Here is a 26,087-nt window from a genome sequence, read left to right as displayed (position 1 = left end):
ATCCAGCTCTGTATACAATGAGTGCATGTGCTTCACAAGAAAGGGCACACTTTCAATTATTTCTGATAAAAGTATCTTGTTATTGAAGCATTCGACTAGGAGCCTCACTCTGACTTCTATTTCATTATTGGCCACCATTCTACTAAGGCCTAAAATACAGTCCTTCAGCACTTTTTCAAAAAGTGGGTTGCTCTCTTCTTTCCTTATCAAAGAGACCACACCTTTCAGCTGACACCTAACGGAATCGCCCTCTCTTCTATCTTTGAAGACATCTTCTATCGCACGGTCGTCCTTTGTAATCGGCAGAGAAACAATTATCACCATCCGCTTCAAAATATCTTCATTTATGTTAACACTCTCCGGGAAAAGCATCAGCTTAGTTACCACTTCAAACAAATGTTGAAAGCATGAAAAATTGGTTTCAGAGGAGCAATTGCATGCAACAGTCGAAACAGCAAGGAAAAAGTTCGTATTGAAAGCGGCGATAGTGCCATCTTGAAAGCGATCTAGAAGTCCAGTCAAGTTGGCAGCAGACCGAACAACAGATGACACCAATATCATCAAGTCTTCATGTACGGTTGCTAAACAATCGATCATTTCAAGTTTAGAGACTAACGAATTGCACAAACATTCCCAAAGTTCACTGTCCATCAGACTAATCGCTTCATCTGGTCTTCTGAAAACAAAATAAAAAATGTCAAACCATAGCCAGAGATGCATCTATCATCAACAAAACATTTGAATGATATAACAGGAGCAATAACTTAATTTATAACTGTTCAGTACTAGTTTTATGATGAAAATTACTCAATTAATTTTGCTGAGAAAAACGACTAAATAAATTTGTGTATTATTTGGTGAATAGAAGAATTTTCTATCAATAGCGAATCACCAGGAAGTGAATTTATACATTTATTGGATAAAGCAAACAATTTGGAGCATAACTAAAGCTTAGTATGGATGAATAAAACACAACTTGTATGGACAGATATTCACACATCAAATCAAAATTTTTTTATTTCTCAAAAAACATACACAATTATAATAATATAATATTATAACATCTAAAAATAATACAAGAAAATACTATTAAATATATAAAATGATCCCAAAACTGCAGTATATTTTTTATGTCCATCTATGTTTAAGAGTAGCCTACAAGGTAAAACCTGTGCGTAGACCTAAGTTGCAGTAATATATTTATTCAAAATAAACTAAGAAATTAAACCAAAATAAGAACAAAGATTAGTGGAATTTACACACAAATATAATTTTTGATTAGTAGATGATGAAATTAGATAAAAGTTAATAACACACAATAATTATTATATGATAAAAAAAAACAAATCATAAAACAAGAGACAGTTGATGCTTAGAAGATTTTTTCTTCAGTTTTATTTGATCTTATCCATTCCTCAATCTCTTTAGTTTTTTGCTCCGGCTTGTATTGGCAACAAAATGAGTAGGAACAAGATTTATTATTCTCTGTGATAAGTAAGTGAATTGTCTTCACATACATTCAAATCCATCCTGCGATGGAATGTTTCTCTAGTAGGACGTAAATTTAAATTCAAGTTTCTTTCACGAAGAAGAAATTTATTTTATTCTTCTAAATATATATTATCAAGTTTTTATGTACAGCTGTCGAACAGTTAGTACTATGAATTCATTGAAAATATCGCTTGTAGGATAAAGTCTGAGTTTGCCTAGAATTGTTTTAATGATATATTTTTGAACTAGCCGTCAGGCTCGCTTCGCTCGCCATATTCGTCTACCCAGGGGGCTCCGCCCCCTGGACCCCCGACTGGATCGTCCAAGAATGAGTATTTTTATCATATGTTAGGACGATCCAGTCGGGGGTCCAGACTAAACGTCTGGCTAAACGGATATGGCGAGCGAAGCGAGCCTGACGGCTAGTAATATAATATTCCCAGGAATAGCTCTGACTGAAGTAGCAGTGCCCAATCAATTTTTCCGCGATAAATGCATTTCAATCTTCAACTTGGTGCCAACCTAACAAAGTCAACTCAAGTTAATGCCAACCTTACAAAATTATTAATTTAGTTACCAGTTAAAACTGTTTCAAAGAGGTACTCTTTCTAGATTATAGTTCTATATTAACATTATGGTACGGACATTTTTCAATTATAGTTAAGATAATAAGAAGAATATACATACTATAAGACGAACTTTAAACCCTTAAAACCACCATTAGAGTTAAAATATTGCCAAAAGATTTCTTAGTGCGCCTTTAAAGGGCCAACTGAACATACCTACCAAATTTGAACGTTTTTGGTCCGGTAGATTTTTAGTTCTGCGAGTGAGTGAGTCAGTCAGTGAGTGAGTACCATTTCGCTTTTATATATATATATAGATTATGAAAAGTTTTTCAAAATGTGTGTTCAAGGCTCCACCCCAAGCTCTTATTCCATATTGTAAAACAGCTTGTGCATAAGAGAAGTAGATTAATCAAGCTATTTTCAAGTTATTTAGTTCTCTAATTTGATGAAATTTATGTATTAGAAATTTTATTTTTAAACACATGCTGTTTATATGAATGTTCCATCTCAGATATGGATCCAACAGTATTCCCAGGTATTTTACTTGGTCCTTTTTTCGAATTTCAGGACAGAAGTAGTAATTGTTGATTGTTGACAATTGCAGTTTACTTGGTGTATTTTAATACTTTCTATTTCATGAGGTTGTGTTTGGGCATTGGGTGAGAAAGTCATGAATACGCTTTTAGAAGCATTTAAAGTAAGCAGATGTTCATCGAGCCATGATTGTACTACTCTGAGACCATTTTCTGCGCTAAGGCGCACGTCCCCCCAGGAATTGCCAGTGAAAGTGAGAGCGGTATCATCAGCAAAGGATACGATTGAGCAGTTCCCAATGTCAATTTTAAGAAAATCATTAATATAAATTTGAAAAAGTATTGGTGATAAAACAGTGCCTTGAGGCAGACCATAGTCTATTCAGTAAGTTTTTTATTACTTGATAAAGTATTCAGCTTAAGTAGTTGATACCGTTCAGTTAGATAACTATTGAAGTTTGAGAGGTGAGCCTCTGATTCCAAGGTGTTCCATCTTCTCTAATAATCTTGACTGAGATACAATGTCAAAAGCTTTTGTCAAGTCTAAGAAAGTTGTTAAAGTTTTCTTTTTACTGTTTAAGTTTTCAATTATTCTTTCCAAAAAGTCGGATATTGCATCTTTTGTTGATATGCCACTCTTAAATCCATATTGATTTCTATTGATAATTCTGTTTATTCAAATAACTTACCAGTCTCTTTTTTATAATTTTCTCCATTATTTTAGCTAAATTATTTATTAAACGTATTGTGCGATAATTTGAGGGGTTTGATTTATCACCTGATTTATAAAGAGGAACAACTTTAAATAGCTTAGGAAAATAACCTACCAAAAAACATTTATTTATTATCATTTTAAGAGGCTCTACAATATAGGAAGCTATTTTTTCAGACAGGCAGAACTCAAATTGTCTACTCCAGGAGAAGAGTTACTTCTGAGAGAACTGATTGTGTCTATTATTTCATCATTGTTTGTATCAGCCAAATAAAATGATTTGAAAGAGGTGATTGACGAATCGGCATGGGTACGTTGTCTAGGGCTGTTATTTATTATTTTATTAGCATATAATTGACCTACATGCGTGAAATGGTGGTTTAGAACTTCGGGATCTATATTGGGTATTTTTTTATCTCGTTTTATATTCAATAAATCATTGATACACTCCCATGTCTTTTACTTTCCTTGCCCTATTACCATAGGTAAGGAAAGTATTGCTTTCCAAAAAAATTAAGGTACCCCAATTTCTAAATTTCTATACGTTTCAAGGTCCCCTGAGTCCAAAAAAATGGTTTTGGGTATTGGTCTGTATTGTGTGTGTGTGTGTGTGTGTGTGTGTGTGTGTGTGTGTGTGTGTGTGTATATATATGAGTGTATGTGCGTCTGTGTACACGATATCTCATCTCACAATTGACGGAACGACTTGAGATTTGGAACTTAAGGTTCTTACACTATAAGGATCCGACACGAACAATTTCGAAAAATGCAATTCAAGATGGCGGCTACAATGGCGAAAATGTCGTCAAAAACAGGGTTTTTTCGCGATTTTCTCGAAAACGGCTCCAACGATTTTGATCAAATTTATACCTAAAATAATCATTGATAAGCTCTATCAACTTCCACAAGTCCCATATCTGTAAAAATTTCAGGAGCTCCGCTCCATCTATGCAAAGTTTGATTTTAGATTCCCAATTATCAGGCTTCAGATACAATTTAAACAGAAAATTTTAAGTGGAAAAGATTGAGCATGAATATCTCTACAAATAATGTTCAGTAACATTTTCACCTAAAATTGAAAATAAGCTCGAAATTCGATAAAATGTGATTATTTCAATTGCAAAGTGTTGGCAACAGTTGATCTATGAAATCATTCACTATGAAGAGATAGCAGACATCGTTTGTCTCCAGCGTTATTGTCCTGACACCAGCTGGCTCAGATCTTTGAATTGGTAGACTCCAGATGCGTGGGAACACTAGCGTCAGATAATCAATTTTCGTAACGGCAAGGAAAGTTGTGTGAGTGCGCCACACCAGTTTTTTTCGAATTGCCTCTGCTTTGGAGTAGTTATTATTATAGTAGTCATACTTCGATTTTTTATCATGTTGTTTAATGTGTTTCTGTAGTTTTTATATCGTGATTTGATAAAGTTGTTTTGAGGCTGTTTTTTAATTTCTGATGCATTTTATCTCGTTTTCTTATTAAAGTTATTAATCCTGCAGTTATCCATGGCTTGAGAGGCTTTAGTTTGTGTGGTACAATTTTCATTTGGGTTGCATTTCCAATTTCAGTGGATAATGCATCAACGAATAATTCAACAGCATTTTAAATATTTGAATCAAGTTGTGATGCAACATCAGACCAATTGTACTTCTCAAGATTATTTATCAAATCATGGTAGTTTATAGATTTTCTAGTGTTAACACTTGGTTCAGTTCTACCAGTATTTATTCCAAGACCAATGTTTATACAAGTCAGATAGTAGTCAGTAATACTTGTTTTCATTATTGATCCAATAATAGACTCACAAGCATCGTTTGTTTTTTTGTAAAATATGTGATCAATACATGATTGGAATCCGTTTATTTCTCGAGTAGGTTTATTAATGTAAGATTAAAAACCATTTGATGACTAAAGATTGAAATATTCATTAAAAAAGTTTTTGTTACTGTTTATATCTATGTTTGTATCACCGATAATTATTATGTTTTGACTATTTTCATGTTTCAAGTAATCAATGCAATCATTCAGACTATTGAGAAAAATTTGCAAATTAGAAGAAGGTGAACGGTAAATAGTAACTATTGTGAATTTAATATTTTCATCAGGTTTACTGACACTCAGTATTAGAGAATTACATTCGAGTATAAGAAAATTTATGTTCTCAACATTGAATGTGTTCCTAGTAAAAATACAAACTCCATCGCATTTATTCAGTCTACCTGGTACACTATGAATTGAATAATCATTCAAACTGTAATTAATTGTGCTATCGTTAATCCAAGTTTCACTAAGAGCTATAAAATCAAATTTAGTATCACAATTCCCTAGAATATATGCTAAGTTATCAAAGTTTCTATTCATACTTCTTATATTCATGTGACAAATATTCACAAATCTACAAGGCTCAGTGGTATAATTTTGCGGTTTGAAATTGAAAATATCATCTACTTGAATTGTATTGTATGACTCAACTGAGATTTCATTTTCAAAATTATTTTTATTAAATCATTCGTCATATTTATAGAGTAAAAATAAATTAATCACAATAAGGTAAAAGGCTACAAAAACTAATCTGTTAAACAGTATTGAAACATAAGAGTCAATTGTTTTTGATATGTGATGAGCCAGCAAAATGTTTAGGTTTTCGTATTTCTGTTTGAATGACACAATTTCGAGTTGGCTCTTAATAAGTGTAGTGATAGAAAAGGTTTTTGACCTCTGCTCTAAATACAGAATTTTATTGGCCATAGTCCGTTTTATCTATTAAACTTTGAATTGCTCTAATATAACAGGGACAAGTTGTATCATTTACAAGATGTTTATCATCCTTTTTATGGTTCTTGCAATTGGCACATATAGGTGCTTGTGATTTGTTACGGCAAGTATTGTACTCGTGATTCTCTTGAGCACAGAAACCACAGATTGTGGTTTCTGCGTTACAAAATTTTAAGGTGTGGCCAAATTTCAAGCATTTGAAGCAACGAGTTACTGATGTGTAATCTTTGACTCGACAAGAGGTCCAATCTACATAGATTCGCCCCTTATTAATTATTTCTCGTCGAATATCAGGAGAACATTCGATTACCCAATGGGTGTACTCACTCTCTCTCTTTCTTACCTACCTTAAATAATGGGTTGAATTCTTTATAAAATGTTTCTTTATTTATTGTGTTTGAGAAATTCCTGTTGAAAATTTCCAGACTTGAATCACTCTGGCTCAATTCTTTAGATACATTATATATAATTACTCTAGGTTTTTTTTAACGAAGGAGTACTAATTTCTAAATCAGTTTTCTAGTTCAAGTAAAGTAAAGTAAAGTAAAGTAATTCTTCTCATTAATTAGTTTGTTTCCTAGAACTTTTACCTTGTCCTCGGATGGGTCCATCACCAATAACACTCCACCTCCACGTACGTTTACCGCTTTTTTCATTTTCAGTGATTTTTCTTTCGGAATTGTTTTTTTTAAGTTTCTCTGACTTTTGCACTGCTTTCACTATCACTTCCTGTTACCACTGCAGGCTTCACTATCACGATGTTCTTCTTCTCGGTGATCTTGCGCACTATTTTTTTCCAGTCACTTGTTGCTGCTGCTGTTTATTTATTTTAATTGGTACTTGCACTACTTCTGCAAATGATCTTGTAGCAGTAGTAGTGGGTGGCTGTCCTCTCTTGAAGTCCGATGAGAGCTGGTTTATGTTTTTTCCAATTATCCAGTCTGCATAGAACTTCGTTTTTTCTTTCTCCGGTTTTTCCTCGTTTCGACTCTGGTTATGATCAATGCCAGCTTGTTGCACAGAGCACTGTATTGATCAAAATCCGCTCGAGATAGCTTTTTTTTCAAATGTCTCACTGCCCCATTTAATGAGATCGGAGTAAAGATCGTGAAGAGTTCCCACGTCTTCCAGTAAACTCTGGTCCATGATTTTGCTCGCATTCTGATCCTCCAAGTTGATGAAGCTGTATCTCTCCGAATATCATCTTCCTCCTCAAACTCTGGAGCTAGAAGAGGTGGCGATTTCACCGGTGTACGGAATTGAGATCCCGATCTATCCATAATTGAAGTTTTTTATGGAAATACACTTCATAACACTCGAATACTTTTCAACTGTTATAGTTTAAAGACAATAATTTTATTATTGCTGACGGCTAGAATACTGTTAGCTAATTCTACAATATAGACTACGCTGGCACTACGATGTCTACTCTACCGCGTTCGGCTGACGAACATGTTCGACACACTTGTTCTGTCTTTAGTGGCCTGCCTAACTGGTATTTGGTTAACTATTTATGAGTAGGGATAATCTATTTGAACTTGATCAAGAGATTTGAATTACCGAACTTTTGAATTTGGCGTTTTTCATTTTAAGTTTGAATACAGGCAAAATTATTGAGCTGTGAAGAAAGTAGTAACAAACCAAGCAATAAACTCCAATCAGATTATTGGCATCACATGTTTTCCATTGGTCTTTCAACTGTAAACCAAGTAATAAGGAGAATTACCTTTGTAATAGTCCTCAATTGAGAACTCCCCTCAAATAGAGGAGATTTTTTTTAAATACCGCTACTATTGAGGTTAGTTATCTTCAATATACAAAATAATTACCTATCGGCTGTCATTATATCTTCAGGTAAATCCATTCCTTCGAAAGAAGCAGTCATTCTTTTTTGACAGTTCTTCCAATATCGGCATATTTTCTGAAAGGCAAACAAATTAATATGATATAATTTAACTCCGCAGTTGGGGAGATAGAAACCAATGAGTTAAATGTGCATCATTGAATTTTGATAGATTTCAAGTTTTTATACAATAAAATAATTCTATTTTACATGTACTTATTCCTTGTGCATAAAGTAAGTTTTTCAATATTTTCAAATATAAACATACCGTACTTATTGGATGATAAAGTAATATTTTTCAAACCAAAATGAAAAAGAAGCATAATGCATTTTTGTGACTTCTGTTATTGCAGGATTTTGAAAGTCGTGAATGAGTTAAATTCATAATTATTGATCTAAGAGAATAAAAATGAATTTGTCGAATGCAGCAAAAAACATAACTATGAAAAAAGAATATGTATAATCGGGTGAGAGCACTTACCAGGCAGTAAGAGACATCTGGAAGGAGAGCCTTGATTTGGGTTTTCAAAATGCTGTCATTCCCCAAAAAACATGACGCTGAAAGAACAGCTATCAACTTGCTAATACTCTGACCAACATCTGTGAAAAATATCAAAGACACGATTGTCACAAATATCAAGTAATTACCGTATTGAGAAAACTCAAGCTACATTTGTATAACGGATGTAATTCATTTAAGAATAAAAGTGTAATAGAAATTATTGCTTTCTATTGTTGCTTTCCAATTACAATTTCCATCTAAAGCCACTTTTACACCAGAGTTGTCAACAAAATGTTGTTCACAAATTAGTTTTCATTAAAAATGTTGTCAATTTTACAGTAGAAGCAAGTTAAATGTTGCTGTGTTTTTTGAGAAATTGGCAACAAATTGTCGAAATTTGTTGAAATATTAGTTGAGAACTGTGGTGTAAACGTAGCTTAAGCTTGCAGCTGGCAAGTGCCGAATCTTCGGCGTTTTGAGCTGTGACAAATTATAAAAATATGTACCTAGTATATCAAGGGCACAGTAGAATGACATTTCAACACAAAACGTTCGAATCTTGAAAATGAATCGTTAAAAATGTAATATGACTCGAGATTAAAAAATCTCAAAAGTACAAGTGAGAATAAAATTAAAAACAAAAATTTATTCAATATCAAAAATAAGATTATTATTATAAAAATATCATAAGAATTATTATTATTATGCACATGGATGTCCCAGATATCAGTCGCAGGGTGTGTCATAGAGCACCAGCGACAATCATGCACATCTTATCTTCGTGCTCTGTTCATGCAGCTGTGGGCTACATCCATAGACATAATGCTGCTCTGCGAGTGCTCTATTACCATCTTAGATACTCATATTGTATCGACAAAACATCAATGCTGCCTTATGCCCCAGGGGTGATTGAGTGTTTTGGGAAATGAAAGATGCCGAGTTTATTGGAATTATTCATTCTTCACCACCAGGATTGCCACAAAGCCTGATGTTGTCCTCCTTGACATAGTCGCAAAGAAAATGTATGTAATCGAAGTTGATGGAGGATTCAGAGATATTCCAGGTGAAGGAGACAGAGTAGTAGGAGTTGAGTTGATTGAGGAGTGGGAGAGGGTATCAGAGAGGTAAAACTGGTGCTCACAAGCAATGCCTTCAGGTTTGAAGATAAATATTATCTTCAGATTCAGGGTACAGCCATGGGCACCAGGATGGCACCATCCTATGCAAACCTGTTCATGGGCCTCCTTGAACAGGATTTCCTTTCTAAACAAACCTATCCCCCCTGATATGGCTCCGTTTCATTGACGACATATTCCTCATATGGCCTCATGGACATGATACCCTCTCCCACTTCCTCAATCAACTCAACTCCAACTACTCTGTCTCCTTCACCTGGAATATCTCTGAATCCTCCATCAACTTCCTAGATGTCAACGTAATCCTTTCCAACTCCAATGCCTTATCCACCAATACTTTCACCAAATCCACCCACACTCAATAGTTCCTACACTTTGAGAGTTGCCATCCCTACCACATCAAAAGATCCCTCCCACATTCCCTCTCAATCCGAGGCCAAAAAATTTGCAGTGATCCCCAGTGATCACCTTGACCAGTACCTCAAAAAACTCCACCAATCCCTCCTGAAATGTAACTATCCTGAAAGGTTGTTACAGAAACAAATCTCCTCCAAAACAGACACTAATCCAACCACAAAAAAATCCCAAATTCCACAAAACTCCAAAGCTCTGTACTACCTACTTCCCTGGAATCGAAAACCTCAAACCTGTCCTTAAAGATCTGTTCCATGTGGTCTCCTCCAATCCCTCTACCAAACACCTTTTCCAGCAACCACCCACCCTCATTACAAGCAGCCTCCCAACCTCAAAAGATTTTTAATAAAAACCAATCACTCACCTCTGATCAAATCCCAACTCGACTGGTACCCTACCCTGCAAACGCCCCGCTGTAAAACCTGCCCTATCATGATCCTTCCATTTCCTTTACCAGTCCTATCACAAACTACACCCATCAAATCCATCAATCCAGTAATTAATTGCATCTACCTCCTTTCTGCAACTTCTGTCCTGCCTTCTACATAGGTGAAACCACCACTGCCCTAAACCTCCAGATCCACAATCACAGGGCTTCCTTTAAAAATAATACTTCCCTACCCATCCCCACCCATGGCTCTGAGCACAAGAACTTGACCAATGCTTCAAAGTCAAAGTCCTTGCCACTCTCCCTCCCACAGCCCCCTCCATAGATGTCAAGACGAAAGAATTAGCTTTTTTGGGTGTGGAGCTGCTTCCAGTCCTGGTCTTAACAGACAGCAATAGTACCATAACTATCAACTCTACACCAACTGTCCAATTAAATTGAAATAAATTCCATCATATATTATAAGAAATTTCACTGCTATCAAATATATAATAAATTTTCAATAAAAATGAAAATAAATTTAATTTCAATTCAATTCTATAATTCAATTTTCTAATTTTATGCTACTTCATTTTGGATTTCTAATTTTAAATCTCCTCTTTTCTATCAATTCGTAATCTACACCTTTCCTTATCCATAACCCACTCAAATTTGAAATCTCCCGCTTGAAATAACCCATCATGGCCCACCAACTGATCCCATAATGCTCCTTCATCAGTGCGCCTCCGTTCGTCTGTGCTCTATGGTCTACACAACATCTCTACCGCGTCTCTATGGTCACGACCGTTAGAATGTTTAAATCTGCACTTCACTTCCTGGTTGATTGACAAAGGGGGCCCAGCCCCCGAAAATTCTCGTTTGAATGTTAGTTTTCAAGTGTTTTAATCTATCCGTGTCGTGTGTATCCTGTTATATATATATATATTAGATATATATATTTATATAATATATATATATATATATATATTATAAAATAATATTTGTAGCACATAACAGAAAACACTTTAAAGTTTGTAATATAAATAAAACAGGAGACACAAGATATAAATAGATTGAAAACACTTAAAACACGGTGAGGAAGGGAACTCAGTTCCCGAAAATTTCCGTTTATAATGCAAGTTTTTAAGTGTTTTCAATCTATTTATATATGTCTCCTGTTTTAATTTATATATAATATATAATACACATACAAAGAAGTTGCTAATAGGTAACTTAATCCTAAACTGATATATCCACTATAATTTGTGCTAATAACGTGTTGTTACCCCACTAATAACATGTGTTGGGGTGATCATAATTTTCTTTCTAAAACATGAACAAGGGTTCATGATTACTAAAAAAATTAAAAATACGGACTACGGTACTCTCATACATGAAAAATGTGTTACTTACCAGATCTCATGGATAGACTATCTTTTTCAACAAGAGGAATCATGAATCGAGTAGAATCTTGTTGAGAGTTGGATGACACGTACCATTAGTCTCGATGAGAGCATCAATACCTTTTGAATGCTTCCAAGCCCCGATTCAGCAAAGTATCATCACCAGTCGTATCAACTGCTCTCATATAGGTACCAAGCTTCTGACATATTCAGTGTGGACTGAAAAAGGTATTGAAATATGAGTAAAAGATAATTCATTTCATTCATAAATCCTGTGGAGCAGTATTGGCCTACAAGAAAAGAAGTTATCAGTTTATGAACAATATTTGTAGGTTGTCAGTAGGATGTATCTAGAAAATAATATTCTATATTTATCAAGGAAAAAGGGGAAGCACTATAGAGTCATTTAAAACTTTCAGCAGTCCTTATAAATAACATCAACTTTTCAATACGTTTGTAATGTAGCCGATTATTTGACATGAATTTTCACAATCTGAGAGCATCCATTGTTTAAAAATTAAAACCGTCGACGACGGTGAAAATTTATGACAAGTAAAATTGGACTGAAAATGTATGCCTCTTGGCAGTCGGTTACGAGGACGGGACCTGGAACTATCTAAAGCAGATAACCGGGCCCGGCTCTACCCCTCTGTTCCGAGACACCATTTTCCTGGTTCAGTAAGTTACTTATATTATCAATTTCTCAAGAGATCTCTATTTCACGGTGCTATATTTAAAGAAATTCATAATGTAGTATTGTATGAGTCCACAATCCCTGTAACACTTCAGATTCCTAGATCATATCCTTATTTATTGAAGAATTATATGCATATACAATCGACTGTGTAGATCACTCAATTCTATTTCAAAATTAAATCACTTGGAAATACGTGGAGAGTGTCTCAATTTTTTCAAGTCATATCTGGATAACAGATCGCAAATAGTTGATGTGAATGGAAACAAATCATCTGCTTCCTATGTTAAGTTTGGTGTGCCCCAGGGTACTGGGGCCACTGTTGTTTCTAGTGATAGTCAATGATCTTCCTAATAGTATAACGTCTTCAAAAACAATCATGTTCGCAGATGATACAACTTTTCTTTCTGTTGACAGAGACTTACAAACTCTAAACAGGATTGCTAAATCAAGCTGTCAAATGGTTCAAAGCTAATAGTTTTGTCATCAATGAGTCAAACACACAAGAGGTCATTTATTCATTGAACACCAGATCCAAGTTTCCAGAAAAATATGTGAGAAAAATTAAATTACTGGGGGTTCAGATTGACAATCATTTGACATGGGGTGAACACATAGATTCAGTATGTAGTAAGCTTTCAAAGGTTATTTATTTGTTAAAGACTTTGGAATACCATGTACCTGAAAGTTATTTTATAAGTATCCATTATGCTCTATTTCATTCTATATTGAATTATGGTATTATTCTATGGGGAAATGTGCAAGAGTATCCGAAGTTTTGTTATTACAAAAGAAAGCAATTAGAATTATAACCAATTCGGAGATGAGAGCCCACTGTAAGCCACTTTTTATTAAAAGTAGAGTAATGACAGTTATTTGTTTGTACATGTACACCCTGCTACTACATGTCAAGTCTGAGGAAACAAATCTAACCAGCAACAAAAACATCCACACACACCATACAAGAAGCTATGCAAATTTGCATATACCACAAGTACGGTTATCAAAGAACTTAAGAAGCCATGTAAATGTAGGTTTGAGACTCTTCAATCACCTTCCTCAAGAAATAAGAAATTTCCCGTTTTTGAAGTTTAAAGATGCACTTTACAATTTTCTAGTCAAAAATCCCTTTTACAGTTTGAAAGAGTACTATGAGAAGTGAATATATGAATGTATTATGACTTTTAAAAAAATTATAGTTTGATTTTATTATGACTTATATTGTACAGAAATATATTAAGATGTAATTGAATATTATAACTATCTTGACAATGTCTCATGCAATCATGTAATTGTTATTGGACAAATAAAAATATTCTACTCTATTCTATTCCATGTAGATTTGGTGAACAACACACGCAAGATGAACGACATGGCTCACACCGTAGAACATGTACTGAACTACATGAAACACGACCTAATTATTTGGCAACAATCAACCGCAAAGCAGAATAAACTTCAAAAAGAGAATTCTACAGTCGACTTGCTGAAAACTCAACTGAGGACAAGATATTCATGTACATGACGACGCTCAACCAGAACTATCAAGATATAGAGACGAGATGCCACAATCAACAGCTCTCTCGTCATGTCATCTCACAGAAAGATCTTCAACAACTGAAACAGACAATCAAACGAAACAACTACACACTAGCAACAGAAGAACTGGATAAGATTCGAAATTTGAAACTGACAACCTACAGAAAAACAGATAGCGAAATATTGGTGACTCAAAATACCAATAACGAGGAATTTGACAACAGCACTATTGCAGATACAATCAATACCGCTTCATTGGAATGGACATACCTGTCACTTGACCACCCAACATCACCTCATTTTGAAACAAGAAAGCAACCTGAAAATCCTCTCCGAAGATGAAGAAGAAGACTGCAAATTCAAGCAGAAAGGACTCTGCTTGATCCCAAGAACTGAACTTTCATCTGAAATGGCCACAAAGACATGTCTACATCTCTTATCAACTGAAGTGAAATCTCAAAACTGCATCAAGTCGGCAAATTCAATTGTCAGCCAAACGACAATGAAACGCAGATCGCACGCCTTCGTGAGAATACATTTCTACTCCACAACCCAAGAGAGACTATGAAGATTCGGTGTGGAAATACAACCAAAACAATCCCAGGGAGCGGACCAGGAACACTGTCTCTTCACATCCCTTGCGCATGCGAACTTCTAGACAACAACGACATTATGATTAGCACACTCTATCCCTATGATTCCCGTTCCCATCCCTTGCCTAAATTCATCAATTTTATTCCTCACAATGTGGACGAACTTTACAAAACTCTCTTTACCAATTTTTGAACACGAGAAAATACCTGAATATCTCACTTTAACAGATATTTTAAATGAAAGTTGGCATATTCACTTCTCAGCAATTGAAACACATAATTTATTTTCTAACGATTTGTTCAAACATATTGAGATGCCAAACAGTTTTGATCTGCTAAGAGCAAATATTAAATTGATCATATATGTAATTATAATCTGGCAAATTCTACTGACTTTAACTTTAATTTATTTATGTATTCGAAGTTATATTTGGAGTAAGGCAAGAGCTACGATGTCTACTCCAATACGCACTCCAGCCGTGGACTATCCCCTGAATATCTTTGGACTCTAATCAACAATGCTTTAAATTATTATCTTATCTTATTTTATTGTATTTAGTATAACATTTGATAATTCCTATTCCATGTTATTGTATAATATTGGAGGCATCAATTGTAATTTCATTTTGTTAGAGTCAAGTATGTTAAATAAAGAATTGTAATTTGTTTTGATAACTTCGGGTCGAAGTTTAGGGGGACCCGGGGATGTAATGTAGCCGATTATTTAAAAAGAAATTTTCACAATCCAAGAGCATCCATTGTTTAAAAATTAAAAGTGTCGACGACGGTGAAAATTCATGACAAGTAAAATTGGACTGAAAATGTATGCCTCTTGGCAGTCGGTTACGAGGACGGGACCTGGAACTATCTACAGCAGATAATCGGGCCCGGCTCTACCCCTCTGTTCCGAGACACCATTTTCCTGGTTCAGTAAGTTACTTATCAATTATACTTATACTTATATTATCAATTTCTCAAGAGATTTCTCTATTTCACGGTGCTCTATTTAAAGAAATTCATAATGTAGTATTATATGAGTCCACAATCCCTGTAACATTTCGGATTCCTAGATCATATCCTTATTTTTTGAAGAATTATATGCATACCCCAATTTTATTAATATATATTATTCATAGATTTTTTTTATTGAAGACAAATCCTGTAATTATTTATTTACATATTAAATAACATATTACATATATATAATATACACTATTTATATAATAACATATTACATATTAAATAATTATTTATTTATTATTTATGTATATTGTTTATTTAAAATGTATTCTTAATATTTTATTTTAGTTTCCACTTTAACTTTGAGTTTTCAATTAAATCAAATCGATTATTTAGTTCTCTAATATATTATATTATGTTTTGTTTATTCTTTCAAGTTATAGTTCCTTTTCTCATGAGTTATAGTCAGATCAATTTAACCTCTCACAAGCAAAGCGATTCCCCCATTATAAATTCTTACTATAATACCAGCTCAATATCTTAAATAATATAACCCCAATATTTCCATATTAATAAATACCCCATTACACGTTATATCATCAATACTCTACATTCAAGTATTTTGATAGCGCTACTTTAAAGATTAATAATTACAATGAACTAATAATACCCTTTTTTATTTTATTTTATACACGACTAGTTCTGACGATTCTCGCCATTCATTATCAAGTATTAATGGCAGAATTCGTCCGACACTAACCGTATGTAAAATGAAATTTAAAAAAGTATTAGTAACTCTTCATAATCTACATCAATTCTACCTATTCAAACAATGCTGACAGTTCAAGTTTCCTATCACACTATGGAAATAGAAATTTGTGGTTTATGGAAAAGTATTCTCTATTCGGAACACAACAGTTAATGGTAAAATAGTGTGTAGTAATAGTATATTTCGCACCTAGGGCCGAGAATGGGACTTTTCTGGCTCGAAATCGGTTTTCAAGTCCGAGGCCATAGGCCGAGGACTAGAAAAGATTGAGAGCCGGAAAAACATTTTTGCCCATGGTGAGAACGTTATTTTTCGCCACACAGGAAAATAAACAATATATATATGAGAATAATTGTCTATTATAAGCACTTCCGAAAGCAAAAGTGGAAGGTCATAGCTCTAGCAAATCTAAGGTAATCTGAATATCAAGAAATTGTCCAAGTATTTTTATTTTTTATTCTGATTTGTCTAAATAACCTAAAAGATTATGTTCAATTATGTAAGAGGTTGAGTTTATACTTTTTATTCTTCCAAATGACAATAAGATGATATTATTATAAATGTTTTGATTATTGAATGATAAACACAAAGAATGAAAAGTTTTTGATCAGCTGTTTTAGCACACTTGAAATTTGGCCAATCTGAATGTCAACGGAAGTTTAGGTTAGAAGTTCTATCCTACTCTGAAAATAGAATTATTTGAATAGTTTATAATATATATCTTATCTGTATTTTATTCATCCAGATAAAATGATAGTATATTATTACAGAATACTTTATTGAATTCTAAAAGCATAAAATGATTCCGTTTATCCACCATGTTCCATGATAAACGCTGTACTAGGAGGTTTGAGGTTAGATTCTATTATACTCTGAAAATTGAATTTGAATAGTTTATAATATCTCATTATTTGTATTTCATTCATCCAAATAAAATGATAGTATCTTATTGCAAAAACTTTATTCAATTCTAGAAGCATAAACTGATTCCGTTTCATAAACTATTTTGTAAACACGTTCACATCAAATCAGAATCAGCTGACTTCAAGGTTATTTTACAGCCCTAGGGCCGTAATAGTATATTTCGCACCTAGGGCCGAAAATGAGACTTTTCTGGCTCGAAATCGGTTTTCAAGTCCGAGGCCGTAGGCCGAGGACTAGAAAAGATTGAGAGCCGGAAAAACATTTTTGCCCATGGTGAGAACGTTATTTTTCGCCACACAGAAAATAAACAAAATATATATGAGAATAATAATTATTCTCGTTGTCTATTATAAGCACTTCCGAAAGCAAAAGTGGAAGGTCATAGCTCTAGCAAATCTGAGGTAATCTGAATATCAAGAAATTGTCCAAGTATTTTTATTTTTTATTCTGATTTGTCTAAATAACCTAAATGATTATGTTCAATTATGTAAGAGGTTGAGTTTATACTTTTTATTCTTCCAAATGACAATAAGATGATATTATTATAAATGTTTTAATTATTGAATGATAAACACAAATAATGAAAAGTTTCTGATCAGCTGGTTTATCACACTTGAAAAAGTTTTTGATCAGCTGTTTTAGCACACTTTAAATTTGGCAAATTTGATGTGATCTGAATGTCAATGGAAGTTTAGGTTAGAAGTTCTATCCTTCTCTGAAAATCGAATTATTTGAATAGTTGATAATATATATCTTATCTGTATTTTATTCATTTAAATAAAATGATAGAAGGCCTATATATTATTACAGAATACTTTATTGAATTCTAGAAGCATAAAATGATTCCATTTATCAACCATGTTCCGTGATAAACGCTTTACTAGGAGGTTTGAGGTTAGATTCTATTATACTCTGAAAATTGAATTTGAATAGTTTATAATATCTTATTTGTATTTCATTTATCCAAATAGAATGATAGTATCTTATTGCCAAATACTTTATTCAATTCTAGAAGCATAAACTGATTCCGTTTCATAAACTATTTTGTAAACACGTTCACATCAAATCAGAATCAGCTGACTTCAAGGTTATTTTACAGCCCTAGGGCCGTAAAAATTTTACCGGCCTGGTCAGAAAACAATCACTTTCGGCCTCCATATGACGCACGAAAACCAGCTCATTACATCCAAGTGGGGCGAAAAAATTTTACCGGCCTGTTCAGAAAACAATCACTTTCGGTCTCCATATGACGCACGTAAACCAGCTCATTACATCCAAGTGGGGCGAAAAATTTATTTTTATCTTTATGACATTAATGTTTTGGATAATATAGTATATTCTAGTAGAATAATTGCATATAATGAATAAATCAATTTTATTGAAAACTTCAATCACAATGTAAGATATCATTGCGAGATAAAACGGCAAACGGCACTCTACAGAGGCAATTAAATGGTTGCTAATTTGCTATTAAAAGTAGTATAAAAATATTGAAGATATTACTTACAATTGACAATTCGGAGTTGAAGCCATTGGAATGTGCCAAATTGGCTAGCATATTGACCGTTTCTGTTACAACAATCTTGGAATCATCTTGCAGTGACCTTTCAATCAAATCACAGAGCAGCGGTATCGGCTCTGAACAGTTCACCAGCATAGGCAATTGCGACGAAATAATCTGTCAACAAAATAGGTTTTTTAATACTGTTCTAAATTGTGTGAAATTTTAAAAATCTGTATGCATCATACAAATCTCATTTCACTCACAACAGAAATACACTATGAAATATGAAAAAACTCATACAGTGATATCACTAGTCAGTTCAGTGTAACATTTTTCACAGAATCATTGTAAAACGCCTATCCACAGCTAGCATTGCTAGTTTTCTACCAATTGTTCGAATCTAATTACAGTAATTCTGTATTTATAGACTGATTAGTCTTATCAGCAGCCTTGCTAAAATAATGGAGAAACTAATAAAGTCAAGAGTTGTTTCTTTCTTGAATCTTAACAAAATAATCAACAAGAACCAATTCGGTTACCAAAATGGTAAAAGTACATCTGACGCTCTAATAAAATTCATCAATACTTCATCTGATAAAATAAACTCCAATAAGAAAACTATTGCGGTCTTCCTGGATATAAGCAAAGCTTTTGATACAATACCTCATAATACTTTGTTCAATAAACTAGAGTACTATGGTTTCAGATGAGTCTCGCTTAAATTGTTCAAAAGCTATCTGAGTAATAGAACCCAGTCCCTAACCATAAATGATCAATCTAATGTAACTAACTTAACTTCTTATGGTCTTCGTCAAGGTAATGTACTTTCCCCCATCCTTTTCATACTCTATGTAAATGACTTTTTAAATTTAAGACTTCTAAATTCAACTGTGATATCCTTTGCAGATGATACTGCAGATATTTTTCATGGAAATTCATGGAATGAAGTTCATGCCATAGCTGAACATAATATGCTCTTAATTAAGAAGTAGTTAGATAAGAATACCTTATGTTTAAATATTGAAAAAACTAATTACAGAACTTTCTCTGCAAATAGAGTAGGGCAGCCTAACGATAATCAAGATTTGAGACTCCATTCTCAGTGCAATTCAAACTTGGGTAATTGTGATTGTCCCACCATTGAAAAAGTCACTAATAATAAGTACTTGGGAATCATAATAATTGATGAAAACCTTAAATGGGATGTTCATATTAAATACATATGTAGAAAAATGAGATATTTATCATTTAAATTTTACCAAGTTAGCAGAATTCTTAATAAAACCTACCTGAAAATGATGTATCATGCTCTAGTCAAGTCAATTCTGCAGTATGGCATAGTTGTTTGGGGGGCTGTTTCAACTGCCATATTGCTGAATTCTTTGTAGCACAAAAACTGATAATTAAAACTATATTAAGCAAACCCAGGTTCTATCCAACGGATATGGTTTTTAGTGATTTTGAGGTCATGACTATACGTCAATTATACATAAAAACCGTAATTGAATACTTAATAAAATATAGATCCGATTTTCCTCTCACATTAAACTCTACACTTAATTATTATAATCTAAGGGCCACTGCTAACAAAGATGTAACCTATAACAATATTCTACCTATAACACTATTGAATGTACATGGAGGCAGTTAATTTACATAGGTACTAAAATAATAAACCTTATTCCAAATCACTTTCTTATGGACAATAAGATCAGCGGAAAATTAAACTGGATATAAAAAACTGGACATACAGTAATTTCATATTCCATTTAGATGTATAAGACTCAAGATTTCTGCTCCAGCATTGTTTTTTTTCCATTTTTCAGTTGACTCGCTTACCTTTATTTTGCGTACCTATTCCTCTGTTTCTCTTCCTTCCCCCCATTTCTCCCTTCCCTTTTTTCCTCATCTCTTCTCTCTTCTCTTCTTTGCCTGCCTATTATATGGGAAACCATAGTTGGCTAGGTATCTTCCTCTCTTTTTTCTCTTCTCCAACACACCCAATCACAAAGCCCATGGTTTTTTTATATTTGTAAAAATTTTATTGTATTTTATTTGTTTTGTAATTCTTTGTCATTTTGTTTTGTGTTTTAATAAATTGAAATTGAATTCATGATCATTTTTGTTGATGAGATGAATTATATTTTGAAAATCTATAAAGTATAATTGATATAAAAATTGTCAAAAATGTACTCGTATACAACAAACTGCCTACATTAACAAGAATGGAGCTCGTTATCATTGAGTAATGTGTTCATATAATATATTATGTTCTCTACAAAAAATACTGCAATATAGTTTTAGATGAGATTTCACTGTATTTCACTGTTATTGGAATGATTAATTCGCAGAATGCCATAGAATGTTTTTTCACATCTAATATGGAATCTCATCAGCTCAGTAGCTGACATACGAGAAACATAAGAATTTTTCATTAATAGAACATATACATTTGATGTTAAACGTGTGATTCCAACAGGAATCATACGTGAAAAAAGAATTATCGTTACTCACAGGCAGTAACTTTTCCAATAAAAGAGAGCAATCATCGCGAGAAGATATGATGAATGGATAATTTTCACTGCTGTATTCAGACGCGCTTTCAGGAGGCAGAATCGCCATATTGTTCGGATGAAACCTTTCAATCTTATGCTCTTTAAATTCCATCGATTTTCCAATTGCATCTCTTAGGTTCGAAATATCTGAAATCGACAGGATATGAATTTATATTACAAATAGTTTGAAACAGCAAAATAAAGTTGGAATTATTTGCTTATTATAGTATTACTCGACTGACCAATCTCTGTAAGTTTATTCATTAAACAATGATTTTAAATAATACACATGAAAAATTTAATGAATATGGAACTTGAAACCATGAAGAAATTATAAACATTCTATATTTGAGTGAACTGGGCTGAATCAATATTATAATATTGACAGAAGGAACATATTTCAATTATAGGAAAGAGGAATTTAACAAAGAATATCGTGTAACCTGGCTGGTTGTGAACTGGTGCACAGTTCTCCAGATTACATCTCAATAATTTTAGCACCTCTTAAGTGACTTAACAAAAGTTTTAGACAGTCTTGAAATGGACAGATTCAACATCTCTATTAAAAGCACGGGAGTGGCCCAAGGAATATTTTTGGACCAGAACTGGGAACGATTCTATGACCTCCAGATTATCAAATCAGTGGTAAAATAACTTGGCTATGACTACAATTGCAATAAAATGAGTTGAATTAAATACATGTGAGACAGTCCTGCTTATATTAGGCAAATTGTACATAGGCTATTTTATCATAAGATATTCAGAGCCCCAATGTTGAAAACTTGAAAATTAAAATTTCTCTTCAATGTTTCTTGAAATAATGTTGTAAACTTGAAAATTAAAATTTCTCTCCAATGTTTCTTTCCATTACAAACTGCTTGTTAATAACCACTTTCAAATATTTAAAATACAACATAGCAATCTAATTTTTATGATTAAAAGCTATTAGCTCTATATAATGTTGTAAACTTGAAAATTAAAATTTCTCTTCAATGTTTCTCTCTATTACAAACTGCTTGTTAATAACCACTTTCAAATATTTAAAATACAACATAGCAATCTAATTTTTATGATTAAAAGCTATTAGCTCTATTCACGTTTGTGGAGCGCTTTCAGACGCTGGGCCTTTTTTCAACACTTGAAAATCTTTTAATCATAGAAAAATAAGACTGCTATGTTGTAATTTAACCTATTTGGAATAAAAAGTGTTTATTTTTTAATGGCAGAATGGCAGCTGTTGGTAAAATATCACAAACCATCAACATTTTCAATTAAAAATGAGACGATAATAAAACATTCAAGAAAAGGATTAAAATGCAAACAAAGACGAAAAAGGAACCCACCAACTTCAAATCAATCAACAAAAAAAAGCTTACCTTCGAATAGTTGAATGTACTCCGTTATGAGAACTTTGAACATGACATTACTTTTCTCAGCTAAAAGTCCCAAAATACTGATTTGAGCTTCCACAGAAACTTGATGCAATTTTGATAATCTTTCACGGCAGGCAATTTGCATCAGTTGGCCCAGCAGCCAGATAACTTGAGCTGAAAAAGTAATTTCGACTTGAACTTGAAGGACAGAAAATATTCATATTCATAAGGAGCATTAACCAATAACGTTATATAACAAAGATTATGATTGCATGAGTTTCTAGAAGTAGCGTTATATTGGACTTTAAATACACAATGGATTGAATGAGTTTCTAGAAGTAGAGATATATTGGACTTTGAATACACAATGGATTGAATGAGTTTCTAGAAGTAGAGATATATTGGACTTTCAATGGAAAATTTATTTCATTGATAGGAAAACGCTTGGATAGACATTACTTGAATATCATATTTTATATGATTAACTCTCTCCAACAGTGAAGAATAATTTATGAATAGCAAGGTGGATTGGTGTTATGTAAGGACGAATATTAGCACTGCTCAAAAACTGCTTCAATATCATTCTAAAAGTTTACAAAATGGTGAAATAACATACCTATTCGCACAAGAAATCGTTTTTTGAAATCAGATTCGGTTTCATCTTTCTGTTTTGAAGGAACAAACAGTGCTGTTTGAGACTGCACACAGCACAGATTTTTCAAAACATTGGTTATTTTCTTGACATCTTCACCATGATAGTCTTCACGAAAAATATAGGAGAAATTGGTTTTGAAAAGTGCCCAAACAGTGGCGGTCTCCTCCTCCTTCTCATCCATGCTATTTTCACACCTGAGAATAAGTGAAACGATTATGCAAAACTCCACCAAGCACTAATCATCGATTTGATTTGGTTTATTTATTAGTTATATGAATGTTACATAATAAATATTGAACACAGCTCAGCCCACAAATAAACATAATCAAATACATAATAATGAATATGAAACTAAATTTCAACTGAAACGCCGAGAATATAACAGTTCAGAATTAGAAATTCAAAAGTTCACCATTGTTCACCATACTGCAATCTTCGTAAGAAAAAAAAATTAGTATCTTAGCTACGATTATTCATGAAAAACAAAAAATTATGCCAAAATTTGATATTAGATGATAATAGCCGAGCAGTTTTATGAATTCTGTAAAAAACTACTTTGTTTGCAGATACTACACATTTTGGCTTCAGAGCGGGGAAATTCCCAGTTAAAGTTATAGAATTCATAAGCCTGAATGTTATTTGAATATAGTCTTTAGAGGGGAAAGGTTATTCTATAACTTCTAAAGTTATAGAATTCATAAGCTTGAATGTTATTTGAATATAGTCTTTGGAGGGAGGCCTCGCTGGTCTGACACTTTGTGATGTCAGCAAGGTCTCTGATACCTTGGACCATGACATTTCATTGTCTAGCTCTCTGAAAATGACATAGTTGAAAAAAACATTGTTGATTCAACAGTAAGTTTCAATATAAATAAATCGCTTGGAATGATACTTATTGTAATCTGCTAACCAAACATGTAAGAGATTTATATGGCTTGCAGCAACATATTTATTATAGAAAATATCAAGAAATTGCAATTATAATACGTGAAATCGTGATTTGAAACACACACGTCACTCGGACTTGAATGAAGCTCAATAGTACTTCATCTACCTACTCATCAAATTAAAATAAAAAATATGTGGTAACAATGGAATATCTACTGTGGTCATACCATTCACTTTTCCACAGTAATACCTGTGGAATTTTGACATAGGAACATGCTTAAAAAAAGCAATCAGAATTTATTATAACTTCTTGGACCGCCTCGCTCACTGTGAGTCACTTTCAGAAAATAGAAAATATTCATCCATATTAAAATATTACTCATTACTATACCAAAAAGACAAAGTAGACAGCCTAAAGAAAAGCATGAGCAATGTACATGTTTACCAAACTTGAGGTGCAGGAAATGTTAATATAAGTTACCGGTACCTCTCGTGGCAGATTGACTGGCACTCTTAGCAGCACTTAAATCATTCAATCAGCTCCCCAAGTTTGTAGAGTAGCCTATGCTGAAAATAATAAGTTTCAGCGCATGTAAAGGAGCAACTGGTAAACAGCCCATCTATTTACTGGCAGAACTGGATATGATTCTATATTCTCCAAGATCCACTGCCATAACAGAGTCTAAGGGGAGATACGCCGAGACCCTCGACATAGACCATCTGGTTTTCCCAGTCAGCAACGAAAAACTCAAGTACAAATAAGTAAATGAGTAAGATAGGATAGTATAACTGTATAATCATGTCGAGGATGCATCAGACTACCTATATTATGAACAAGGTACGGTATCAACAAAAATATACTTACGACATTTCTCCTTATAATCCTATTGTGATTATCTGGAGCATGACATTTTCACATCATCACAAGGTGGTATTATTTTATTCTGTAATCAAGCAATTTCTTATGTAATTCATTTTTAACAAAGTTTACTATTATATAAATACTGTAGTAATTTATTACACTAGTACACATTTTAATAAATGTAAAAAAGGTAAGTTAGATATTTCAAAGGAATTAAAAAATGTAAAAACTATATTTCTGTTAATCTGGTTTATCATAGGCTTATGTGCTTCTATGTACGCCTGCCTACATTGTTGTTGATTAATAATAATATATCAAGGGACCTGGCTGACCCAGGTCTAATGTTTTCAGGCGTACCTGATCAATTTCAAGGATCCTGAACATCTGATTTTTGCAGCCGGAACCGATAATTTAACGTGACCATCCAAAATACGGGTGTGGGGATGTGGCACGAGAAACATATTTTACTCGGGCCTCTGAATAATTGTTGTTGATTAGATCTACTGTTTCAGAAAATACACACTATTGCATATAATTATTAGGGAACTGGCAGTACATTTTTCCAAGTACTAACATAAAACATACTGTACTACATTGCTTACAAAATATAATACTTTTACAATATATTAAAAATGCTATTAGAAAAAACGTCTACCAGTTAGATTTTCTAATAGAAAAAATAATAAGCAGTTTGTGAAGGAAAACAACATTGAAGAATATTTAAAATGTTTACAGATTTTTCATACAATAATTAAATTATTAACTTAAATACTTTGCGTTATGAAATTACTATGTTCAATTGGAAAGTGTACAAAAAGTGCTTAGTATAAATTTATCAAATAAGGAAAATGTAATTCTCACTAAGAAATTTTGCATAAATATAATAGACTAATGATATTCTAATTTTGTATTACCGTAGTAAAGTTTGAATTGAGAGAAAAAATTATAACAATAGAACCTCTAAAAATAATTGATTCCCGCCTTTCAAAATTGAATATTATTTTTTATACGGTACCTAAATG

At 33.1% G+C, this 26,087-nt stretch overlaps 2 protein-coding genes across 2 annotated transcripts; both read right to left on the bottom strand.

Annotated features, from left to right (window-relative positions):
- Positions 1–75: 75 nt before the first annotated feature.
- On the bottom strand, positions 76–7,964 carry LOC120355777 (the record flags this gene model as incomplete). The annotated part of the gene is given in 2 exon segments (XM_039444467.1): positions 76–676; positions 7,914–7,964. Coding segments are annotated over 2 exon segments (636 nt in total), but the record flags the coding sequence as incomplete, so codon positions are not given.
- A 10,708-nt stretch (positions 7,965–18,672) lies between these two features.
- Positions 18,673–25,476, bottom strand: LOC111063876. Its single transcript, XM_039444466.1, has 6 exons — positions 25,423–25,476; positions 25,069–25,147; positions 23,277–23,509; positions 22,664–22,834; positions 21,247–21,434; positions 18,673–18,906 (listed from the first exon to the last, which is right to left on the bottom strand). The coding sequence occupies exons 2-6, from the start codon at positions 25,071–25,073 to the stop codon at positions 18,688–18,690; spliced, it is 816 nt and encodes a 271-aa protein (XP_039300400.1). The 5' UTR covers positions 25,074–25,147; positions 25,423–25,476; the 3' UTR covers positions 18,673–18,687.
- Positions 25,477–26,087: the final 611 nt, after the last annotated feature.

Source organism: Nilaparvata lugens, unplaced genomic scaffold (genome assembly GCF_014356525.2).
Source record: "Nilaparvata lugens isolate BPH unplaced genomic scaffold, ASM1435652v1 scaffold4742, whole genome shotgun sequence".
Taxonomy (NCBI): Eukaryota; Metazoa; Arthropoda; class Insecta; order Hemiptera; family Delphacidae; genus Nilaparvata; species Nilaparvata lugens.
This window is presented reverse-complemented; position numbering and strand designations above follow the sequence as displayed.

What these genes read in the sequence shown, in the direction of transcription:
- LOC111063876 (XM_039444466.1), bottom strand. An exon ending in ACGATTTCTTGTGCGAATAG is followed by an intron (nt 22,835 to 23,276) that starts GTATGTTATTTC and finishes TTACTTTTTCAG; the next exon opens with CTCAAGTTATCTGGCTGCTG. An exon ending in GTACATTCAACTATTCGAAG is followed by an intron (nt 21,435 to 22,663) that starts GTAAGCTTTTTT and finishes TGTCGATTTCAG; the next exon opens with ATATTTCGAACCTAAGAGAT.